At 49.5% G+C, this 20,832-nt stretch overlaps 1 protein-coding gene across 1 annotated transcript in view; it reads left to right on the top strand.

The window, feature by feature from the left end:
- LOC139421711 (protein CLEC16A-like) overlaps positions 1-20,832 on the top strand; it is an 86,119-nt gene that overhangs the window by 6,435 nt on the left and 58,852 nt on the right. Inside the window, exons 5-10 of the mRNA XM_071172825.1 lie at positions 1,529-1,634; positions 6,653-6,776; positions 8,818-8,992; positions 9,072-9,122; positions 9,950-10,045; positions 20,131-20,383. Coding sequence (XP_071028926.1) covers positions 1,529-1,634; positions 6,653-6,776; positions 8,818-8,992; positions 9,072-9,122; positions 9,950-10,045; positions 20,131-20,383 — 805 coding nt within the window. The remainder of the gene's footprint in view (positions 1-1,528; positions 1,635-6,652; positions 6,777-8,817; positions 8,993-9,071; positions 9,123-9,949; positions 10,046-20,130; positions 20,384-20,832) is intronic.

Genomic DNA, 20,832 nt, shown 5'->3' on the forward strand with positions numbered 1-20,832 from the left:
GGCCTAGTCCCCTAGGAGGTAAGGGTTAAGGGCCTAGTCCCCTAGGAGGTAAGGGGTAAGGGCCTAGTCCCCTAGGAGGTAGGGGGTAAGGGCCTAGTCCCCTAGGAGGTAGGGGGTAAGGGCCTAGTCCCCTAGGAGGTAGGGGGTAAGGGCCTAGTCCCCTAGGAGGTAGGGGGTAAGGGCCTAGTCCCCTAGGGGGTAAGGGCCTAGTCCCCTAGGAGGTAGGGGGTAAGGGCCTAGTCCCCTAGGGGGTAAGGGCCTAGTCCCCTAGGGGGTAAGGGCCTAGTCCCCTAGGAGGTAGGGGGTAAGGGCCTAGTCCCCTAGGAGGTAGGGGGTAAGGGCCTAGTCCCCTAGGAGGTAGGGGGTAAGGGCCTAGTCCCCTAGGAGGTAGGGGGTAAGGGCCTAGTCCCCTAGGAGGTAGGGGGTAAGGGCCTAGTCCCCTAGGAGGTAACAGGTAAGGGCCTAGTCCCCTAGGAGGTAAGGGTTAAGGGTCTAGTCCCCTAGGAGGTAGGGGGTAAGGGTCTAGTCCCCTAGGAGGTAGGGGGTAAGGGCCTAGTCCCCTAGGAGGTAGGGGGTAAGGGCCTAGTCCCCTAGGAGGTAGGGGGTAAGGGCCTAGTCCCCTAGGAGGTAGGGGGTAAGGGCCTAGTCCCCTAGGAGGTAGGGGGTAAGGGCCTAGTCCCCTAGGAGGTAGGGGGTAAGGGCCTAGTCCCCTAGGAGGTAGGGGGTAAGGGCCTAGTCCCCTAGGAGGTAGGGGGTAAGGGCCTAGTCCCCTAGGAGGTAGGGGGTAAGGGCCTAGTCCCCTAGGAGGTAGGGGGTAAGGGCCTAGTCCCCTAGGAGGTAAGGGGTAAGGGCCTAGTCCCCTAGGAGGTAAGGGGTAAGGGCCTAGTCCCCTAGGAGGTAGGGGGTAAGGGGTAAGGGCCTAGTCCCCTAGGTGGTAGGGGGTAAGGGCCTAGTCCCCTAGGAGGTAGGGGGTAAGGGGTAAGGGCCTAGTCCCCTAGGAGGTAAGGGTTAAGGGCCTAGTCCCCTAGGAGGTAAGGGGTAAGGGCCTAGTCCCCTAGGAGGTAGGGGGTAAGGGCCTAGTCCCCTAGGAGGTAGGGGGTAAGGGTCTAGTCCCCTAGGAGGTAGGGGGTAAGGGTCTAGTCCCCTAGGAGGTAGGGGGTAAGGGGTAAGGGTCTAGTCCCCTAGGAGGTAGGGGGGTAAGGGTCTAGTCCCCTAGGAGGTAGGGGGTAAGGGCCTAGTCCCCTTGATAGTAGGGGGTAAGGGCCTAGTCCCCTTGGTAGTAGGGGTTAAGGGCCTAGTCCCCTTGGTAGTAGGGGGTAAGGGCCTAGTCCCCTAGGAGGTAGGGGGTAAGGGCCTAGTCCCCTAGGAGGTAGGGGTTAAGGGCCTAGTCCCCTTGGTAGTAGGGGTTAAGGGCCTAGTCCCCTAGGGGGTAAGGGGCTAGGGATCTCTGGTAGTGTGGTCTCTCTGTGCTCAACAGTGGTGCGGTGCTGAGCTCACTGGCGCCCCCTCTCTGTCTCCCAACACACAGCACACTAATGATTTTGCCCTGTACACCGAGGCCATTAAGTTCTTCAACCACCCAGAGAGCATGGTCCGTATCGCAGTCAGAACCATCACACTGAACGTCTACAAGGGTGAGTCTCACACACACACTCACACACACACACACACACACACACACACACACACACACACACAGCACTACTAGGGGCTGAAACCTCTGCATTGGCCAGCTGCTATTCCTCTTCTGGGTGCTCGGGGGGCCCTGGGTGCTCGGGGGGCCCTGGGTGCTCGGGGGGCCCTTGGTGCTCGGGGGGCCCTTGGTGCTCGGGGGTCCCTTGGTGCTCGGGGGGCTCTGGGTGCTCGGGGGTTCTGGGTGCTCAGGGCCTTTGGTGCTCGGGGGGCTCGGGGTGCTCTGGGTGCTCTGGGCCCTTGGTGCTCGGGGGGCTCTGGGCCCTTGGTGCTCGGGGGGCCCTTGGTGCTCGGGGGGCCCTTGGTGCTCGGGGGGCCCTTGGTGCTCGGGGGGCTCTGGGTGCTCGGGGGTTCTGGGTGCTCGGGGGGCTCTGGGTGATCGGGGGGCTCTGGGTGCTCGGGGGTTCTGGGTGCTCAGGGCCCTTGGTGCTCGGGGGGCTCGGGGTGCTCTGTCTGTCTGTCTGTGTGTTCACATTTAACTGGAGTATCTAACTGTTAACTGAACAGTGGGTGTATTTAACAACGTGTTAGTCAGCTGTGTGGGTCGTGTAGCTGTGTGGGTCGTGTAGCTGTGTGGGTCGTGTAGCTGTGTGGGTCGTGTAGCTGTGTGGGTCGTGTAGCTGTGTGGGTTGTGTAGGTTATGAAGCTGTGTGGGTTGTGTAGCTGTATGGGTTATGTAGCTGTGTGGGTTATGTAGCTGTGTGGGTTATGTAGCTGTGTGGGTTATGTAGCTGTGTGGGTTGTGTAGCTGTGTGGGTTGTGTAGCTGTGTGGGTTGTGTGGGTTGTGTAGCTGTGTGGGTTATGTAGCTGTGTGGGTTGTGTAGCTGTGTGGGTTGTGTAGCTGTGTGGGTTGTGTAGCTGTGTGGGTTGTGTGGGTTATGTAGCTGTGTGGGTTGTGCAGCTGTGTGGGTTGTGTAGCTGTGTGGGTTGTGTAGCTGTGTGGGTTGTGTAGCTGTGTGGGTTGTGTAGCTGTGTGGGTTGTGTGGCTGTGTGGGTTGTGTGGGTTGTGTGGGTTGTGTAGCTGTGTGGGTTATGTAGCTGTGTGGGTGTGTGGTTGTGTAGCTGTGTGGGTTGTGTAGCTGTGTGGGTTGTGTGGGTTGTGTATCTGTGTGGGTTGTGTAACTGTGTGGGTTGTGTAACTGTGTGGGTTGTGTAGCTGTGTGGGTTGTGTAGCTGTGTGGGTATGTAGCTGTGTGGGTTGTGTGGCTGTGTGGGTGGGTTGTGTAGCTGTGTGGGTTATGTAGCTGTGTGTGTGTGTGGTTATGTAGCTGTGTGGGTTATGTAGCTGTGTGGGTTATGTAGCTGTGTGGGTTGTGTAGCTGTGTGGGTTGTGTAGCTGTGTGGGTTGTGTAGCTGTGTGGGTTGAGTAGCTGTGTGGGTTGTGTGACTGTGGGTTGTATAGCTGTGTGGGTTATGTAACTGTGTGGGTTGTGTAACTGTGTGGGTCGTGTAGCTGTGTGGGTCGTGTAGCTGTGTGGGTCGTGTAGCTGTGTGGGTTGTGTAGCTGTGTGGGTCGTGTAGCTGTGCTTTGCTGTTTAGTTCTGTTAGACACTACACAGCTACCTGACTACCCAGGAGTCTGTTAGACGCTACACAGCTACCTGACTACCCAGGAGTCTGTTAGACGCTACACAGCTACCTGACTACCCAGGAGTCTGTTAGACACTACACAGCTACCTGACTACCCAGGAGCCCTGCTGTTTATACACTACACAGCTACCTGACTACCCAGGAGCCCTGCTGTTTAGACACTACACAGCTACCTGACTACCCAGGAGCCCTGCTGTTTAGTTCTGTTAGACACTACACAGCTACCTGACTACCGTTAACCTTGTGTATGCTCTCTCCCTCCCCTCCCTCTCACCATCCCCCTCTCCCTTCCCTCCCTCTTCTCCTCTATATCTCTCTCTCCTCTTCCTCCTCGCTCCCTCCTCTTCCTCCTCTCTCCCCCTCTCCTCTCTCTCCTCTTCCTCCTCTCATCTTCTCTCCTCTTTCCCCTCTCTCCCCTTCCTCTCTCTCCTCTTCCTCCTCTCTCTCCCCATCTCTTCCACTTCTCTCCTCGCTCTTCCTGTTTCCTCCTCTCCCCATCTCCTCTCTCCCCATCTCCTCCTCTCCTCTTCCTCCTCTCTCTCCCCATCTCCTCTCTCTCCCCATCTCCTCTCTCTCCCCATCTCCTCTCTCTCCCCATCTCCTCTCTCCCCATCTCCTCCTCTCCTCTTCCTCCTCTCTCTCCTCTTCCTCCTCTCTCTCCCCATCTCCTCCTCTCCCCATCTCCTCTCCACTTCCTCCTCTCCTCTTCTTCCTCCTCTCCGCTTCCTCCTCTCACTCTTACCTCCCGTGGGCCTAACTCCAGTCTCATGTAAGTCTGATTAATACATGTACCTCACTGAATGTGTGTGTGTGTGTGTATATATAGTAATCATTAATGTTATTAATTATATTATTGACTTGGGCTTATCATTTAAATGTGTAAACTGACCTGCATGCTTTTTGTTGGTTTCTGTGTAATTCAAACCCATCGTTTCAAGTCAACTGTTATAATACTGATAATACAGTTATAATACACATTTTCTAAGAGGTGAAACATTCCTGAATTGTTTTAGAACGCCAGGCCTCTGAACCACTCCGTACAACCGTTCACGATGAGTATTCAGAATGTTACGATGAAGCATGTCTTCTTCTTACGGACTGGAGTTTGGCCTACCGTGATGACACATTGTCAGAAACCAGAGTTGGTAGTCCTCCATATCGGTCTCAGCGTAGTCCTCCATATCAGTCTGAGTAGAGTCCTGCATATCAGTCTCTTTTTAGAGTAGAGTCCTCCATATCAGTCTCTTTTTAGAGTAGAGTCCTCCATATCAGTCTCTTTTTAGAGTAGAGTCCTGCATATCAGTCTGTTTTCAGAGTAGAGTCCTCCATATCAGTCTCTTTTTAGAGTAGAGTCCTCCATATCAGTCTCTTTTTAGAGTAGAGTCCTCCACATCAGTCTCTTTTCAGAGTAGAGTCCTCCACATCAGTCTCTTTTCAGAGTAGAGTCCTCCACATCAGTCTCTTTTCAGAGTAGAGTCCTCCACATCAGTCTCTTTTCAGAGTAGAGTCCTCCACATCAATCTCTTTTCGGAGTAGAGTCCTCCACATCAGTCTCTTTTCAGAGTAGAGTCCTCCATTTCATTCTCAGAGTAGAGTCCTCCATTTCAGTCTCAGAGTAGAGTCCTCCATTTCATTCTCAGAGTAGAGTCCTCCATTTCATTCTCAGAGTAGAGTCCTCCATTTCAGTCTCAGAGTAGAGTCCTCCATTTCAGTCTCAGAGTAGAGTCCCCCATTTCAGTCTCAGAGTAGAGTCCTCCACATCAGTCTCTTTAGAGTAGAGTCCTCCACATCAGTCTCTTTAGAGTAGAGTCCTCCACATCAGTCTCTTTAGAGTAGAGTCCTCCATTTCAGTCTCAGACTACATTTCAGTCTCAGAGTAGAGTCCTCCATTTCAGTCTCAGAGTAGAGTCCTCCATTTCAGTCTCAGAGTAGAGTCCTCCATTTCAGTCTCAGAGTAGAGTCCTCCATTTCAGTCTCAGAGTAGAGTCCTCCATTTCAGTCTCAGAGTAGAGTCCTCCATTTCAGTCTCAGAGTAGAGTCCTCCATTTCAGTCTCAGAGTAGAGTCCTCCATTTCAGTCTCAGAGTAGAGTCCTCCACATCAGTCTCAGAGTAGAGTCCTCCACATCAGTCTCTTTAGAGTAGAGTCCTCCACATCAGTCTCTTTAGAGTAGAGTCCTCCACATCAGTCTCTTTAGAGTAGAGTCCTCCACATCAGTCTCTTTAGAGTAGAGTCCTCCACATCAGTCTCTTTAGAGTAGAGTCCTCCACATCAGTCTCTTTAGAGTAGAGTCCTCCACATCAGTCTCTTTAGAGTAGTCCTCCACATCAGTCTCTTTAGAGTAGAGTCCTCCACTTCAGTCTCTTTAGAGTAGAGTCCTCCACTTCAGTCTCTTTAGAGTAGAGTCCTCCACTTCAGTCTCTTTAGAGTAGAGTCCTCCACTTCAGTCTCTAGAGTAGAGTCCTCCACTTCAGTCTCTTTAGAGTAGAGTCCTCCACATCAGTCTCTTTAGAGTAGAGTCCTCCACATCAGTCTCTTTAGAGTAGAGTCCTCCACATCAGTCTCTTTAGAGTAGAGTCCTCCACATCAGTCTCTTTAGAGTAGAGTCCTCCACATCAGTCTCTTTAGAGTAGAGTCCTCCACATCAGTCTCTTTAGAGTAGAGTCCTCCACATCAGTCTCTTTAGAGTAGAGTCCTCCACATCAGTCTCTTTAGAGTAGAGTCCTCCACATCAGTCTCTTTAGAGTAGAGTCCTCCACATCAGTCTCTTTAGAGTAGAGTCCTCCACATCAGTCTCTTTAGAGTAGAGTCCTCCACATCAGTCTCTTTAGAGTAGAGTCCTCCACATCAGTCTCTTTAGAGTAGAGTCCTCCACATCAGTCTCTTTAGAGTAGAGTCCTCCACATCAGTCTCAGAGTAGAGTCCTCCACATCAGTCTCAGAGTAGAGTCCTCCACATCAGTCTCAGAGTAGAGTCCTCCACATCAGTCTCAGAGTAGAGTCCTCCACATCAGTCTCAGAGTAGAGTCCTCCACATCAGTCTCAGAGTAGAGTCCTCCACATCAGTCTCAGAGTAGAGTCCTCCATATCAGTCTCAGAGTAGAGTCCTCCACATCAGTCTCTAGAGTAGAGTCCTCCACATCAGTCTCTAGAGTAGAGTCCTCCATATCAGTCTCTGGAGTAGAGTCCTCCATATCAGTCTCTCTTTAGAGTAGAGTCCTCCTGGAGAGAACAGCTTTATTCTCTATATAGTTATACTCATATCCAATCTCTGTAAATGTCTGGTCCTGTATTCCTCTGACCCCCCCCCCCATGTCTCCACGTCTATCTGTGTAACCATGGTAACATCCCTTGACCTCCCACCCCTCTAGTGGACAACCAGCACATGCTGCACTACATTCGAGACAAGACGGCGGCCCCTTACTTCAGTAACCTGGTCTGGTTCATCGGCTCCCACGTCATAGAGCTGGACAAGTGTGTTCAGACGGACCAAGAGTGAGTACACAGACACACAGACACACACACACACACATAGAAACACAGACACACACACACACACACGGCAGCAACGTCATCAAACTGGACCAAATGTGTTCAGACAGTCATTTTTCTTCTACCTTCTGTTATCATTTAGCTTCCTATACATTTCTATAGAATGTGCTGGAAAAGTGAGTAAGAGACTGTCTGTATGTCGGCCTATGGGGATGAGTGGATCTTTCCTTAAAGCTAACCTTCAGATGGGTCATTGTCCACTAGGGGTCTCTATCTAGTCTTCAGATGGGTCATTCTCCCCTGTGTCCACTAGGGGTCTCTATCTAGTCTTCAGATGGGTCATTCTCCCCTGTGTCCACTAGGGGTCTCTATCTAGTCTTCAGATGGGTCATTCTCCCCTGTGTCCACTAGGTGTCTCTATCTAGTCTTCAGATGGGTCATTCTCCCCTCTGTCCACTACGGGTCTCTGTCTAACCTTCAGATGGGTCATTCTCCCCTGTGTCCACTAGGTGTCTCTATCTAACCTTCAGATGGGTCATTCTCCCCTCTGTCCACTACGGGTCTCTGTCTAACCTTCAGATGGGTCATTCTCCCCTGTGTCCACTAGGGGTCTCTGTCTAACCTTCAGATGGGTCATTCTCCCCTGTGTCCACTAGGGGTCTCTGTCTAACCTTCAGATGGGTCATTCTCCCCTCTGTCCACTAGGGGTCTCTGTCTAACCTTCAGATGGGTCATTCTCCCCTGTGTCCACTAGGGGTCTCTGTCTAACCTTCAGATGGGTCATTCTCCCCTCTGTCCACTAGGGGTCTCTGTCTAACCTTCAGATGGGTCATTCTCCCCTGTGTCCACTAGGGGTCTCTGTCTAACCTTCAGATGGGTCATTCTCCCCTGTGTCCACTAGGGGTCTCTGTCTAACCTTCAGATGGGTCATTCTCCCCTGTGTCCACTAGGGGTCTCTGTCTAACCTTCAGATGGGTCATTCTCCCCTGTGTCCACTAGGGGTCTCTATCTAACCTTCAGATGGGTCATTCTCCCCTCTGTCCACTAGGGGTCTCTGTCTAGTCTTCAGATGGGTCATTCTCCCCTGTGTTCACTAGGGGTCTCTATCTAACCTTCAGATGGGTCATTCTCCCCTGTGTCCACTAGGGGTCTCTACCTAACCTTCAGATGGGTCATTCTCCCCTGTGTCCACTAGGGGTCTCTACCTAACCTTCAGATGGGTCATTCTCACTGTGTCTCTGTCTAACCTTCAGATGGGTCATTCTCACTGTGTCTCTGTCTAACCTTCAGATGGGTCATTCTCCCTGTGTCCACTAGTGTCTCTATCTAACCTTCAGATGGGTCATTCTCCCCTGTGTCCACTAGGTGTCTCTATCTAGTCTTCAGATGGGTCATTCTCCCCTGTGTCCACTAGGTGTCTCTATCTAGTCTTCAGATGGGTCATTCTCCACTCTGTCCACTAGGTGTCAGTGTTGTATCAGTTTAGACTTTCTACCGGACAGAGTTATCTGATGAAGATATTGTCCCCTCGGGAAGGTTGTGTTTGCACTGCAGGCTTGGGTATACATTCAGATACATGTTGTGAAACACACAACCATAGCAGTTACAGACTAGATCGTTACACACTGTTATGTACATACTACCTCTCTCTCTCTCTCTCTCTCTCTGTCTCTGTCTCTCTCTGTCTCTCTCTCTCTCTTTCTCTCTCTCTCTCTCGCGCTCTCTCCACCCCTGTCTCTCTCTCTCTCTCTGTCTCTCTCTCTCTCTGTCTCTCTCTCTCTCCGACTCTCTCTCTCCTCTCTCTCTCCTCTCTCTCTGTCTCTCTCTCTCTCCTCTCTCTCTCCTCTCTCTCTGTCTCTCTCTCTCTCTGTCTCTCTCCTCTCTCTCTCTCTCTCTGTCTCTCTCTCTGTCCCTCTCTCTGTCTCTCTCTCTGTCTCTCTCTCTGTCTCTCTCTCTGTCTCTCTCTCTGTCTCTCTCTCTGTCTCTGTCTCACTCTCTCTCTCTCTCTCCTCTCTCTCTGTCTCTCTCCCTCTCCCCCCTCCAGGCATCGTAACCGGGGGAAGCTGAGTGACTTGGTAGCAGAGCATCTCGACCATCTCCACTACCTGAACGATATCCTGACTATCAACTGTGAGTTCCTGAACGATGTCCTGACAGACCACCTGCTCAACCGTCTGTTCCTGCCTCTCTACGTCTTCTCTCTGGTCTGCCCTGAACAGGTAGGTGGAGGGGTGTGTGTGTATGTACTGTGTAACCAATACTAATGTGTATCTGACATATTGTCTGTCTGTTTTTCAGTCTGAAGATCGTAAGATCAACCCTCAGGTGTCCCTTAACCTACTGTCACAGGTATGTACCTACACACACAATCTCACCTCATCACACCTCATCACACCTCTTCACATCACACCTCTTCACACTTCATCACACCACACCTCATCACACTTCATCACACCACCTGATGACACCTCACCACACCTCATCACACCACACCTCATCACACCTCTTCACACCACACCTCACCACACCTCATCACACCACACCTCATCACACCTCTTCACACCACACCTCACCACACCTCATCACACTTCATCACACCACACCTCATGACACCTCACCACACCTCATCACACCACACCTCATCACACCTCTTCACACCACATCACACCTCATCACACCACACCACACCTCATCACACCTCATGACACCTCATCACACCACATCACACCTCATCACACCACATCACACCTAATCACACCGCTTCACACCTCCTCACACCACACCTCATAACACCTCACCACATCACACCTCATCACACCGCTTCATACCTCTTCACACCTCACCTCTTCACATCACACCTCATCACACTACACCTCATCACATCACACCTCTTCACATCACAACTCGCCTCTTCACATCACACCTCATCACACTACACCTCATCACATCACACCTCTTCACATCACACCTCACCTCTTCACATCACACCTCATCACACTACACCTCATCACACCTCACCTCTTCACATCACACCTCATCACACTACACCTCATCACATCACACCTCACCACACCTCACCTCACCTCACCTCACCTCACCTCACCTCACCGTAGTGATGGACGTTCAGTGATGAAAGTGCATGTGAACGCTGTTATTTTTGTTGGGTTTGTCTCAAGGTGTTTCTCATCATCCACTACCAGCCGCTGGTCAACTCTCTGGCTGAAGTCATCTTCAACGGAGACCTGTCTGTCTTCACACAGCACAAAAACACAGTGAGTACACACACACACACAGTGACCTTCGGAAAGTATTCAGACCCCTCAACTTTGTCCCGGTTTTATTTTGTTACAGCCTTTTTCTAAAATGTATACAATTATTTCCCCCCTCATCAATCTACACACACTACCCCCTCATCAATCTACACACACTACCCCCTCATCAATCTACACACAATACCCCCTCATCAATCTACACACACTACCCCCTCATCAATCTACACACAATACCCCCTCATCAATCTACACACAATACCCCCTCATCAATCTACACACAATACCCCCTCATCAATCTACACACAATACCCCCTCATCAATCTACACACAATACCCCCTCATCAATCTACACACACTACCCCCTCATCAATCTACACACAATACCCCCTCATCAATCTACACACACTACCCCCTCATCAATCTACACACACTACCCCCTCATCAATCTACACACACTACCCCCTCATCAACCTACACACACTACCCCCTCATCAATCTACACACACTACCCCCTCATCAATCTACACACAATACCCCCTCATCAACCTACACACACTACCCCCTCATCAATCTACACACACTACCCCCTCATCAATCTACACACACTACCCCCTCATCAACCTACACACAATACCCCCTCATCAATCTACACACAATACCCCCTCATCAATCTACACACAATACCCCCTCATCAATCTACACACAATACCCCCTCATCAATCTACACACACTACCCCCTCATCAACCTACACACACTACCCCCTCATCAATCTACACACACTACCCCCTCATCAATCTACACACACTACCCCCTCATCAATCTACACACACTACCCCCTCATCAATCTACACACACTACCCCCTCATCAATCTACACACACTACCCCCTCATCAACCTACACACACTACCCCCTCATCAATCTACACACACTACCCCCTCATCAATCTACACACAATACCCCCTCATCAACCTACACACACTACCCCCTCATCAATCTACACACACTACCCCCTCATCAATCTACACACACTACCCCCTCATCAATCTACACACAATACCCCCTCATCAATCTACACACAATACCCCTCATCAATCTACACACAATACCCCTCATCAATCTACACACACTACCCCCTCATCAACCTACACACACTACCCCCTCATCAATCTACACACAATACCCCCTCATCAATCTACACACACTACCCCCTCATCAATCTACACACAATACCCCCTCATCAATCTACACACACTACCCCCTCATCAACCTACACACACTACCCCCTCATCAATCTACACACACTACCCCCTCATCAATCTACACACAATACCCCCTCATCAACCTACACACACTACCCCCTCATCAATCTACACACAATACCCCTCATCAATCTACACACACTACCCCCTCATCAATCTACACACAATACCCCCTCATCAATCTACACACAATACCCCTCATCAATCTACACACAATACCCCCTCATCAATCTACACACAATACCCCCTCATCAACCTACACACACTACCCCCTCATCAATCTACACACACTACCCCCTCATCAATCTACACACAATACCCCCTCATCAATCTACACACAATACCCCCTCATCAATCTACACACACTACCCCCTCATCAATCTACACACACTACCCCCTCATCAATCTACACACACTACCCCCTCATCAATCTACACACAATACCCCCTCAATCTACACACACTACCCCCTCATCAATCTACACACAATACACCCTCATCAATCTACACACAATACACCCTCATCAATCTACACACACTACACCCTCATCAATCTACACACACTACCCCCTCATCAATCTACACACACTACCCCCTCATCAATCTACACACACTACCCCCTCATCCATCTACACACACAATACCCCCTCATCAATCTACACACAATACCCCCTCATCAATCTACACACAATACCCCCTCATCAATCTACACACAATACCCCCTCATCAATCTACACACAATACCCCATAATGACATCACAATACCCCATAATGACATCACAATACCCCATAATGACATCACAGTACCCCATATTGACATCACAGTACCCCATAATGACATCACAGTACCCCATAATGACATCACAGTACCCCATAATGACATCACAGTACCCCATAATGACATCACAGTACCCCATAATGACATCACAGTACCCCATAATGACATCACAAAACCCCATAATGACATCACAATACCCCATAATGACATCACAGTACCCCATAATGACATCACAGTACCCCATAATGACATCACAGTACCCCATAATGACATCACAGTACCCCATAATGACATCACAATACCCCATAATGACACAGCTAAAACTGAAATATCACAGTTACATAAGTATTCAGACCCTTTACTCAGTACTTTGTTGAAGCACCTTTGGCAATGATTACAACCTTGAGTCTTCTTGGGTATGACGCTACAAGCTTGGCACACCTGTATTTGGGGAGTTTCTCCCATTCTTCTCTGCAGATCCTCTCCAGCTCTGTCAGGTTGGATGGGAAGCGTCGCTGCACAGCTATTTTCAGGTCTCTCCAGAGATGTTCGATCGGTTTCAAATCCGGGCTCTGGCTGGGCCAATCAAGGACATTCAGAGATTTGTCACGAAGCCATTCCAACGTTGTCTTGGCTGTGTGTTTAGGATCGTTGTCCTGTTAGACTGGGGCGAAGGTTCACTTTCTGAGGTGCTGAGTGCTCTGAAGAGAGGTTTTTTATCAAGAATCTCTGTACTTTTCTCCGTTCATCTTTCCCTCGATCCTGACTAGTCTCCCAGTCCCTGCCGCTGAAAAAACATCCCCACAGCATGATGCTGCCACCACCACCATGCTTCACCGTAGGGATGGTGCCAGGTTTCCTCCAGACGTGACACTTGGCATTCAGGCCAAAGAGTTCAATCTTGGTTTCATCAGACCAGAGAATCTTGTTTCTCGTGGTCTGAGAGTCCTTTAGGTGCCTTTTGGCAAACTCCAAGAGGGCTGTCATGTGCCTTTTCACTGAGGAGTGGCTTCCGTCTGGCCTCTCTACCATAAAGGCCTGATTGGTGGAGAGCTGAGGAGTGGCTTCCGTCTGGCCTCTCTACCATAAAGGCCTGATTGGTGGAGAGCTGAGGAGTGGCTTCCGTCTGGCCACTCTACCATAAAGGCCTGATTGGTGGAGTGCTGCAGAGATGGTTGTCCTTCTGGAAGGTTCTCCAATCTCCCATCGGCTGATTGGTGGAAAGCTATTGAATACATTATCATTCAGACACGTCTGTTATTCTCCCACATGAATACATTATACATTATGTCCTCTCTAGCACCCTGCAGCTAATCAGGGCATGAATACATGATGTCCTCTCTAGCACCCTGCAGCTAATCAGGGCATGAATACATGATGTCCTCTCTAGCACCCTGCAGCTAATCAGGGCATGAATACATGATGTCCTCTCTAGCACCCTGCAGCTAATCAGGGCATGAATACATGATGTCCTCTCTAGCACCCTGCAGCTAATCAGGGCATGAATACATGATGTCCTCTCTAGCACCCTGCAGCTAATCACGGCATGAATACATTATGTCCTCTCTAGCACCCTGCAGCTAATCAGGGCATGAATACATGATGTCCTCTCTAGCACCCTGCAGCTAATCAGGGCGTGAATACATGATGTCCTCTCTAGCACCCTGCAGCTAATCAGGGCATGAATACATTATGTCCTCTCTAGCACCCTGCAGCTAATCAGGGCATGAATACATTATGTCCTCTCTAGCACCCTGCAGCTAATCAGGGCGTGAATACATGATGTCCTCTCTAGCACCCTGCAGCTAATCAGGGCGTGAATACATGATGTCCTCTCTAGCACCCTGCAGCTAATCAGGGCATGAATACATGATGTCCTCTCCTAGCACCCTGCAGCTAATCAGGGCATGAATACATGATGTCCTCTCTAGCACCCTGCAGCTAATCAGGGCATGAATACATGACGTCCTCTCTAGCACCCTGCAGCTAATCAGGGCATGAATACATGATGTCCTCTCTAGCACCCTGCAGCTAATCAGGGCATGAATACATGATGTCCTCTCTAGCACCCTGCAGCTAATCAGGGCATGAATACATGATGTCCTCTCTAGCACCCTGCAGCTAATCAGGGCATGAATACATGATGTCCTCTCTAGCACCCTGCAGCTAATCAGGGCATGAATACATGATGTCCTCTCCTAGCACCCTGCAGCTAATCAGGGCATGAATACATGATGTCCTCTCTAGCACCCTGCAGCTAATCAGGGCATGAATACATTATGTCCTCTCTAGCACCCTGCAGCTAATCAGGGCGTGAATACATGATGTCCTCTCCTAGCACCCTGCAGCTAATCAGGGCATGAATACATGATGTCCTCTCTAGCACCCTGCAGCTAATCAGGGCATGAATACATTATGTCCTCTCTAGCACCCTGCAGCTAATCAGGGCGTGAATACATGATGTCCTCTCTAGCACCCTGCAGCTAATCAGGGCATGAATACATGATGTCCTCTCTAGCACCCTGCAGCTAATCAGGGCGTGAATACATGATGTCCTCTCCTAGCACCCTGCAGCTAATCAGGGCATGAATACATGATGTCCTCTCCTAGCACCCTGCAGCTAATCAGGGCATGAATACATGATGTCCTCTCTAGCACCCTGCAGCTAATCAGGGCATGAATACATGATGTCCTCTCTAGCACCCTGCAGCTAATCAGGGCATGAATACATGATGTCCTCTCTAGCACCCTGCAGCTAATCAGGGCGTATGGTTTTACCTGATAGAAGCTGGAGTTAACAACTGATCGACTTTGGTGATTACACCTTAACAGCTGGGGATTCCAGTAACAGGAAGTGGTTGTAACTGTGACAGAGATGGCCCTTATACATCCTGGCCGCGGGGGGGGGGGGGGTTAAGATAACGCCCGTTGCAGATAGAGACAGGATGAACCCAGAGTGGCTTATGGTATGGTGTGTTCCACCCCCCCCCCCCCCCCAATCTACAAGGGAGAGGTGGAACAAGGCATTCTGGGTATTATCTATCTAAACTGTGTGTTGTCTGTAAAGGTTCTCAGCTTAACAGTCAGTCAAGACTTTTGCGCTGACGGTTTCATTATTACAATAATGTGTGTGTGTGTGTGTGTGTTCTCTGTGTGTGTGTGTGTGTGTTCTCTCTGTGTGTTCTCTGTGTGTGTGTGTGTTCTCTGTGTGTGTGTGTGTTCTCTGTGTGTGTTCTCTGTGTGTGTGTGTGTGTGTGTTCTCTCTCTGTGTGTGTGTGTGTGTTCTCTGTGTGTGTGTGTGTTCTCTGTGTGTGTTCTCTGTGTGTGTGTGTGTGTGTTCTCTCTCTGTGTGTGTGTGTGTGTGTTCTCTGTGTGTGTGTGTGTGTTCTCTGTGTGTGTTCTCTGTGTGTGTTCTCTGTGTGTGTTCTCTGTGTGTGTGTGTGTGTTCTCTCTCTGTGTGTGTGTGTGTGCGTGTGTGTGTTCTCTGTGTGTGTTCTCTGTGTGTGTTCTCTGTGTGTGTGTGTGTGTGTGTTCTCTCTCTCTGTGTGTGTGTGTGTGTGTGTTCTCTCTCTGTGTGTGTGTGTGTGTGTTTGGGTGCCTTTTTGTGTGTGTGTGTGTGTGTGTGTTCCTTTTTTTTCTTCTAAACGTGAGTGGTTTACTAGAACCTGCTGAAGACACACACACACACACACACACACACACACACACACACACACACACACACACACACACACACACACACACAGAGAACACACACGCACGCAGACACACACACACACACACACACACGCACACACATACAGTGACATTCAGAAAGTATTCAGTCCCCTTGACTTTTTCCATATTTTGTTACGTTACAGCCTTATTCTAAAATGGATTCAATTGTTTTTACCCCCCCGCCCCCATCAATCTACACACAATACCCCATTATAACAAAGCAACCCCCCCCCCTCATCAATCACAATACCCCATTATAACAAAGCAACCCCCCCCCCCCTAATCAATCACAATACCCCATTATAACAAAGCAACCCCCCCCCCCTCATCAATCACACTACCCCATAATAACAAAGCAACCCCCCCCTCATCAATCACAATACCCCATTATAACAAAGCAACCCCCCCCCCTCATCAATCACAATACCCCATTATAACAAAGCAACCCCCCCCCCCTCATCAATCACAATACCCCATTATAACAAAGCAACCCCCCCCCCCTCATCAATCTACACACAATACCCCATTATAACAAAGCAACCCCCCCCCCTCATCAATCTACACACAATACCCCATTATAACAAAGCAACCCCCCCCCTCATCAATCTACACACAATACCCCATTATAACAAAGCAACCCCCCCCCTCATCAATCACAATACCCCATTATAACAACCCCCCCCTCATCAATCACAATACCCCATTATAACAAAGCAACCCCCCCCCCCCTCATCAATCACAATACCCCATTATAACAAAGCAACCCCCCCCCCTCATCAATCACAATACCCCATTATAACAAAGCAACCCCCCCCCCTCATCAATCACAATACCCCATTATAACAAAGCAACCCCCCCCCCCCTCATCAATCACAATACCCCATTATAACAAAGCAACCCCCCCCCCTCATCAATCACAATACCCCATTATAACAAAGCAACCCCCCCCCTCATCAATCACAATACCCCATTATAACAAAGCAACCCCCCCCCCCCTCATCAATCACAATACCCCATTATAACAAAGTAATCCCCCCCTTATCAATCACAATACCCCATTATAACAAAGCAACCCCCCCCCCCCTCATCAATCACAATACCCCATTATAACAAAGCAACCCCCCCCCCTCATCAATCACAATACCCCATTATAACAAAGCAACCCCCCCCCCCCTCATCAATCACAATACCCCATTATAACAAAGCAACCCCCCCCTCATCAATCACAATACCCCATTATAACAAAGCAACCCCCCCCCCCCCCCCTCATCAATCACAATACCCCATTATAACAAAGCAACCCCCCCCCCCCTCATCAATCACAATACCCCATTATAACAAAGCAAAAAAACAAGTTTCTTGAAATTTTAGCAAATGTATTAAAATTGAAAAACTGATATCACATTAGGGCTATTTTCATACCATATGTTCCTTAATTCATTAATTCATACACTTCCTTATGGGATGGAAAGTAGACCGTTGCTGTGCTAGTGGCAGACTCCACATAAATTAATTCATTAATTCATACACTTCCTTATGGGATGGAAAGTAGACCGTTGCTGTGCTAGTGGCAGACTCCACATAAATTAATTCGTTAATTCATACACTTCCTTATGGGATGGAAAGTAGACCGTTGCTGTGCTAGTGGCAGACTCCACATAAATTAATTCGTTAATTCATACACTTCCTTATGGGATGGAAAGTAGACCGTTTTGTCGACACCAGGAAGAACCAGAGGATTTAAATGAAAGGGGGGGATTTCTTCCAGCTGAAAACATGTCGTTGTTCATGTAAAATCATATCTAGAGGAGATCAGGAGATTTGTATTACAGACACACACACCCCTCCTCCAAACACCCAAGGACCTGTTTACTATAAACCCAGCTTAACAGGCCTTCTCAGCAGGTGAGATCACTTCCTGTTTAGCAGTGGTGTATTGTGGTTAATGGATGACAGCTTTAGACGAAATGACAGACCCGAAGATGAGAAGACGAACCAACCAACCACACACACACACACACACACACACCGTGGTCACGTAGCTCAACTCGGGCCTAGTTATTCTTGTCTTCCATTGACTGTTGCTGTGGTGGGGTCCTGTTAAAACGGACACATCTGGGTTTTTGGAGGATGCCAGGAGAACGCCACCTGCTTCAATGCATAGAGCCAACTGTAAAGTTTGGTGGAGGAGGAATAATGGTCTGGGGCTGTTGTTCATGGTTTCGGGCTCCTTTAGTTCCAGTGAAGGGTACATCTTAACTCTACAACATACAATGACATTCTAGATGATTCCGTGCTTCCAACTTGGTGGCAACAGTTTGGATAAGCCCCTTTCCTGTTTCAGATTGACAATGACCCCCCCCCCTCCCCCCCCCGTGCACGAAGCGAGGTCCATACAGAAATGGCTTGTTGAGATCGGTGTGGAAGAACTTGACTGGTCTGCACAGTGCCCTGATCTCAACCCCATTGAAGTTCTTTGGGATGAGTTGGAACTGTCCTCTGGTTGGCCACTTGTGGTTGATCAGTAGCTAACAAACTGATCCAGAACCTGTCCTCTGGTTGGCCACTTGTGGTTGATCAGTAGCTAACAAACTGATCCAGAACCTGTCCTCTGGTTGGCCACTTGTGGTTGATCAGTAGCTAACAAACTGATCCAGAACCTGTCCTCTGGTTGGCCACTTGTGGTTGATCAGTAGCTAACAAACTGATCCAGAACCTGTCCTCTGGTTGGCCACTTGTTGTTGATCAGCAGCTAACAAACTGATTCAGAACCTGTCCTCTGGTTGGCCACTTGTTGTTGATCAGTAGCTAACAAACTGATCCAGAACCTGTCCTCTGGTTGGCCACTTGTTGTTGATCAGTAGCTAACAAACTGATCCAGAACCTGTCCTCTGGTTGGCCACTTGTTGTTGATCAGTAGCTAACAAACTGATCCAGAACCTGTCCTCTGGTTGGCCACTTGTTGTTGATCAGTAGCTAACAAACTGATCCAGAACCTGTCCTCTGGTTGGCCACTTGTTGTTGATCAGTAGCTAACAAACTGATTCAGAACCTGTCCTCTGGTTGGCCACTTGTTGTTGATCAGTAGCTAACAAACTGATCCAGAACCTGTCCTCTGGTTGGCCACTTGTTGTTGATCAGCAGTCTACCATTCTGCTGTGAAAAATGACACGAATATTTAAGTAAAATGCAGACAACACAAAATGGAGACAGAACTTACAAAATGACTATACAAAATTAAAGCTCCTTAGCCTTATCTTTCATCTATGAGCATTGTGTGTTTTAACATTTTCTCTCTTTCCCTCTCTCTCTGTCTCTCTCTCTCTGTCTCTCTCTCTCTGTCTCTCTCTCTCTGTCTCTCTCTCTCTCTCTCTCTCTCTCTCTCTCTCTCTCTCTCTCTCTCTCTCTCTCTCTCTCTCTCTCTCTCTCTCTCTCTCTCTCTGTCTCTCTCTCTCTCTGTCTCTCTCTCTCTGTCTGTCTCTCTCTCTCTGTCTCTCTCTCTCTCTGTCTCTCTCTCTCTGTCTCTCTCTCTCTGTCTCTCTCTCTCTGTCTCTCTCTCTCTGTCTCTCTCTCTCTGTCTCTCTCTCTCTGTCTCTCTCTCTCTGTCTCTCTCTCTCTCTGTCTCTCTCTCTCTCTGTCTCTCTCTCTCTGTCTCTCTCTCTCTGTCTCTCTCTCTCTGTCTCTCTCTCTCTGTCTCTCTCTCTCTGTCTCTCTCTCTCTGTCTCTCTCTCTCTGTCTCTCTGTCTCTCTCTCTCTCTCTGTCTGTCTCTCTCTCTCTCTCTGTCTGTCTCTCTCTCTGTCTCTCTCTCTGTCTCTCTCTCTCTCTCTCTGTCTCTCTCTCTCTCTGTCTCTCTCTCTCTGTCTCTCTCTCTCTCTGTCTCTCTCTCTCTGTCTCTCTCTCTCTCTCTCTCTCTCTCTCTCTCTGTCTCTCTCTCTGTCTCTCTCTCTCTCTGTCTCTCTCTCTCTGTCTCTCTCTCTCTGTCTCTCTCTCTCTGTCTCTGTCTCTCTCTCTCTGTCTCTCTCTCTCTGTCTCTCTCTCTCTGTCTCTCTCTCTCTGTCTCTCTCTCTCTGTCTCTCTCTCTCTGTCTCTCTCTCTCTCTCTCTCTGTCTGTCTCTCTCTCTCTCTCTCTCTCTCTCTCTCTCTCTCCCTCCATCTCCCGCCATCCCTCCCTTCCTTCCTCTGTCTCTCTGTCTCTCTGTCTCTCTCCCTCTCCTCTCTCTCTCTGTCTCTCTCTCTCCCGCCATCCCTCCCTCCCTTCCTCTGTCTCCCTCTCTCCCCCTCCTCCCTCCATCTCCCGCCGTCCCTCCCTTCCTTCCTCTGTCTCTCCAGGTCAGCGCTGGCGTCCGTCGCTTCACCAAGCCTCCCGAGTCTCTGGAGCGGTCTCTGGAGCTGTCCTGCAATCGGGGGCGCAAGCGAGCCCAGAAACGCCCCAACTATAAGAACCTGGGAGAGGAGGAGGAGGAAGAGGAGAGGCCGGGGACAGGAGAGGAGGGCTTGGAGGACAGCGAGAGAGAGAGGGAGAAGGCTAAAGGTACAGAAGGGAGCAGTAAGGGAAGCAGCAGGACAAGTGGGGAGATGGAAGGTGAGTGTGTGGACAGGACAGGAGAACTATATATCCCATCACCACCCTGTGATTACCTCACCCAGGAGCCAGTGCGGCAGTGGTCCTCCTCTCCAAACTGTCACCCTCCTGAAATAAAATTTTATAAAAATGCGTCGATAAGATTAAATTCTAATTAAATGAATATAAACCGTAGATCAGTGTCTCTCTGTCTTCTCCCTAAAGATCTGAATCAATACGTTCGTTTTTTATTTTCTTCATCTGAACACAAAAAAAATAAATCCAGTTTGGAGATTAGGCCCGTCTTCCCTCTGTGAATGCCTGTCACTGTCACTACCACGGTGTCCACGGTTACAAGTGTCACTCACCCGAGTCTCCACGGTTACAAGTGTCACTCACCCGAGTCGTCACGGTTACAACTGTCACTACCGCGGTCTCCCGTGGTTACGCCATTTCATCCTGTGCTCCTC

The sequence above is a fragment of the Oncorhynchus clarkii genome, chromosome 12, assembly GCF_045791955.1.
Source record: "Oncorhynchus clarkii lewisi isolate Uvic-CL-2024 chromosome 12, UVic_Ocla_1.0, whole genome shotgun sequence".
Lineage (NCBI taxonomy): Eukaryota > Metazoa > Chordata > Actinopteri > Salmoniformes > Salmonidae > Oncorhynchus > Oncorhynchus clarkii.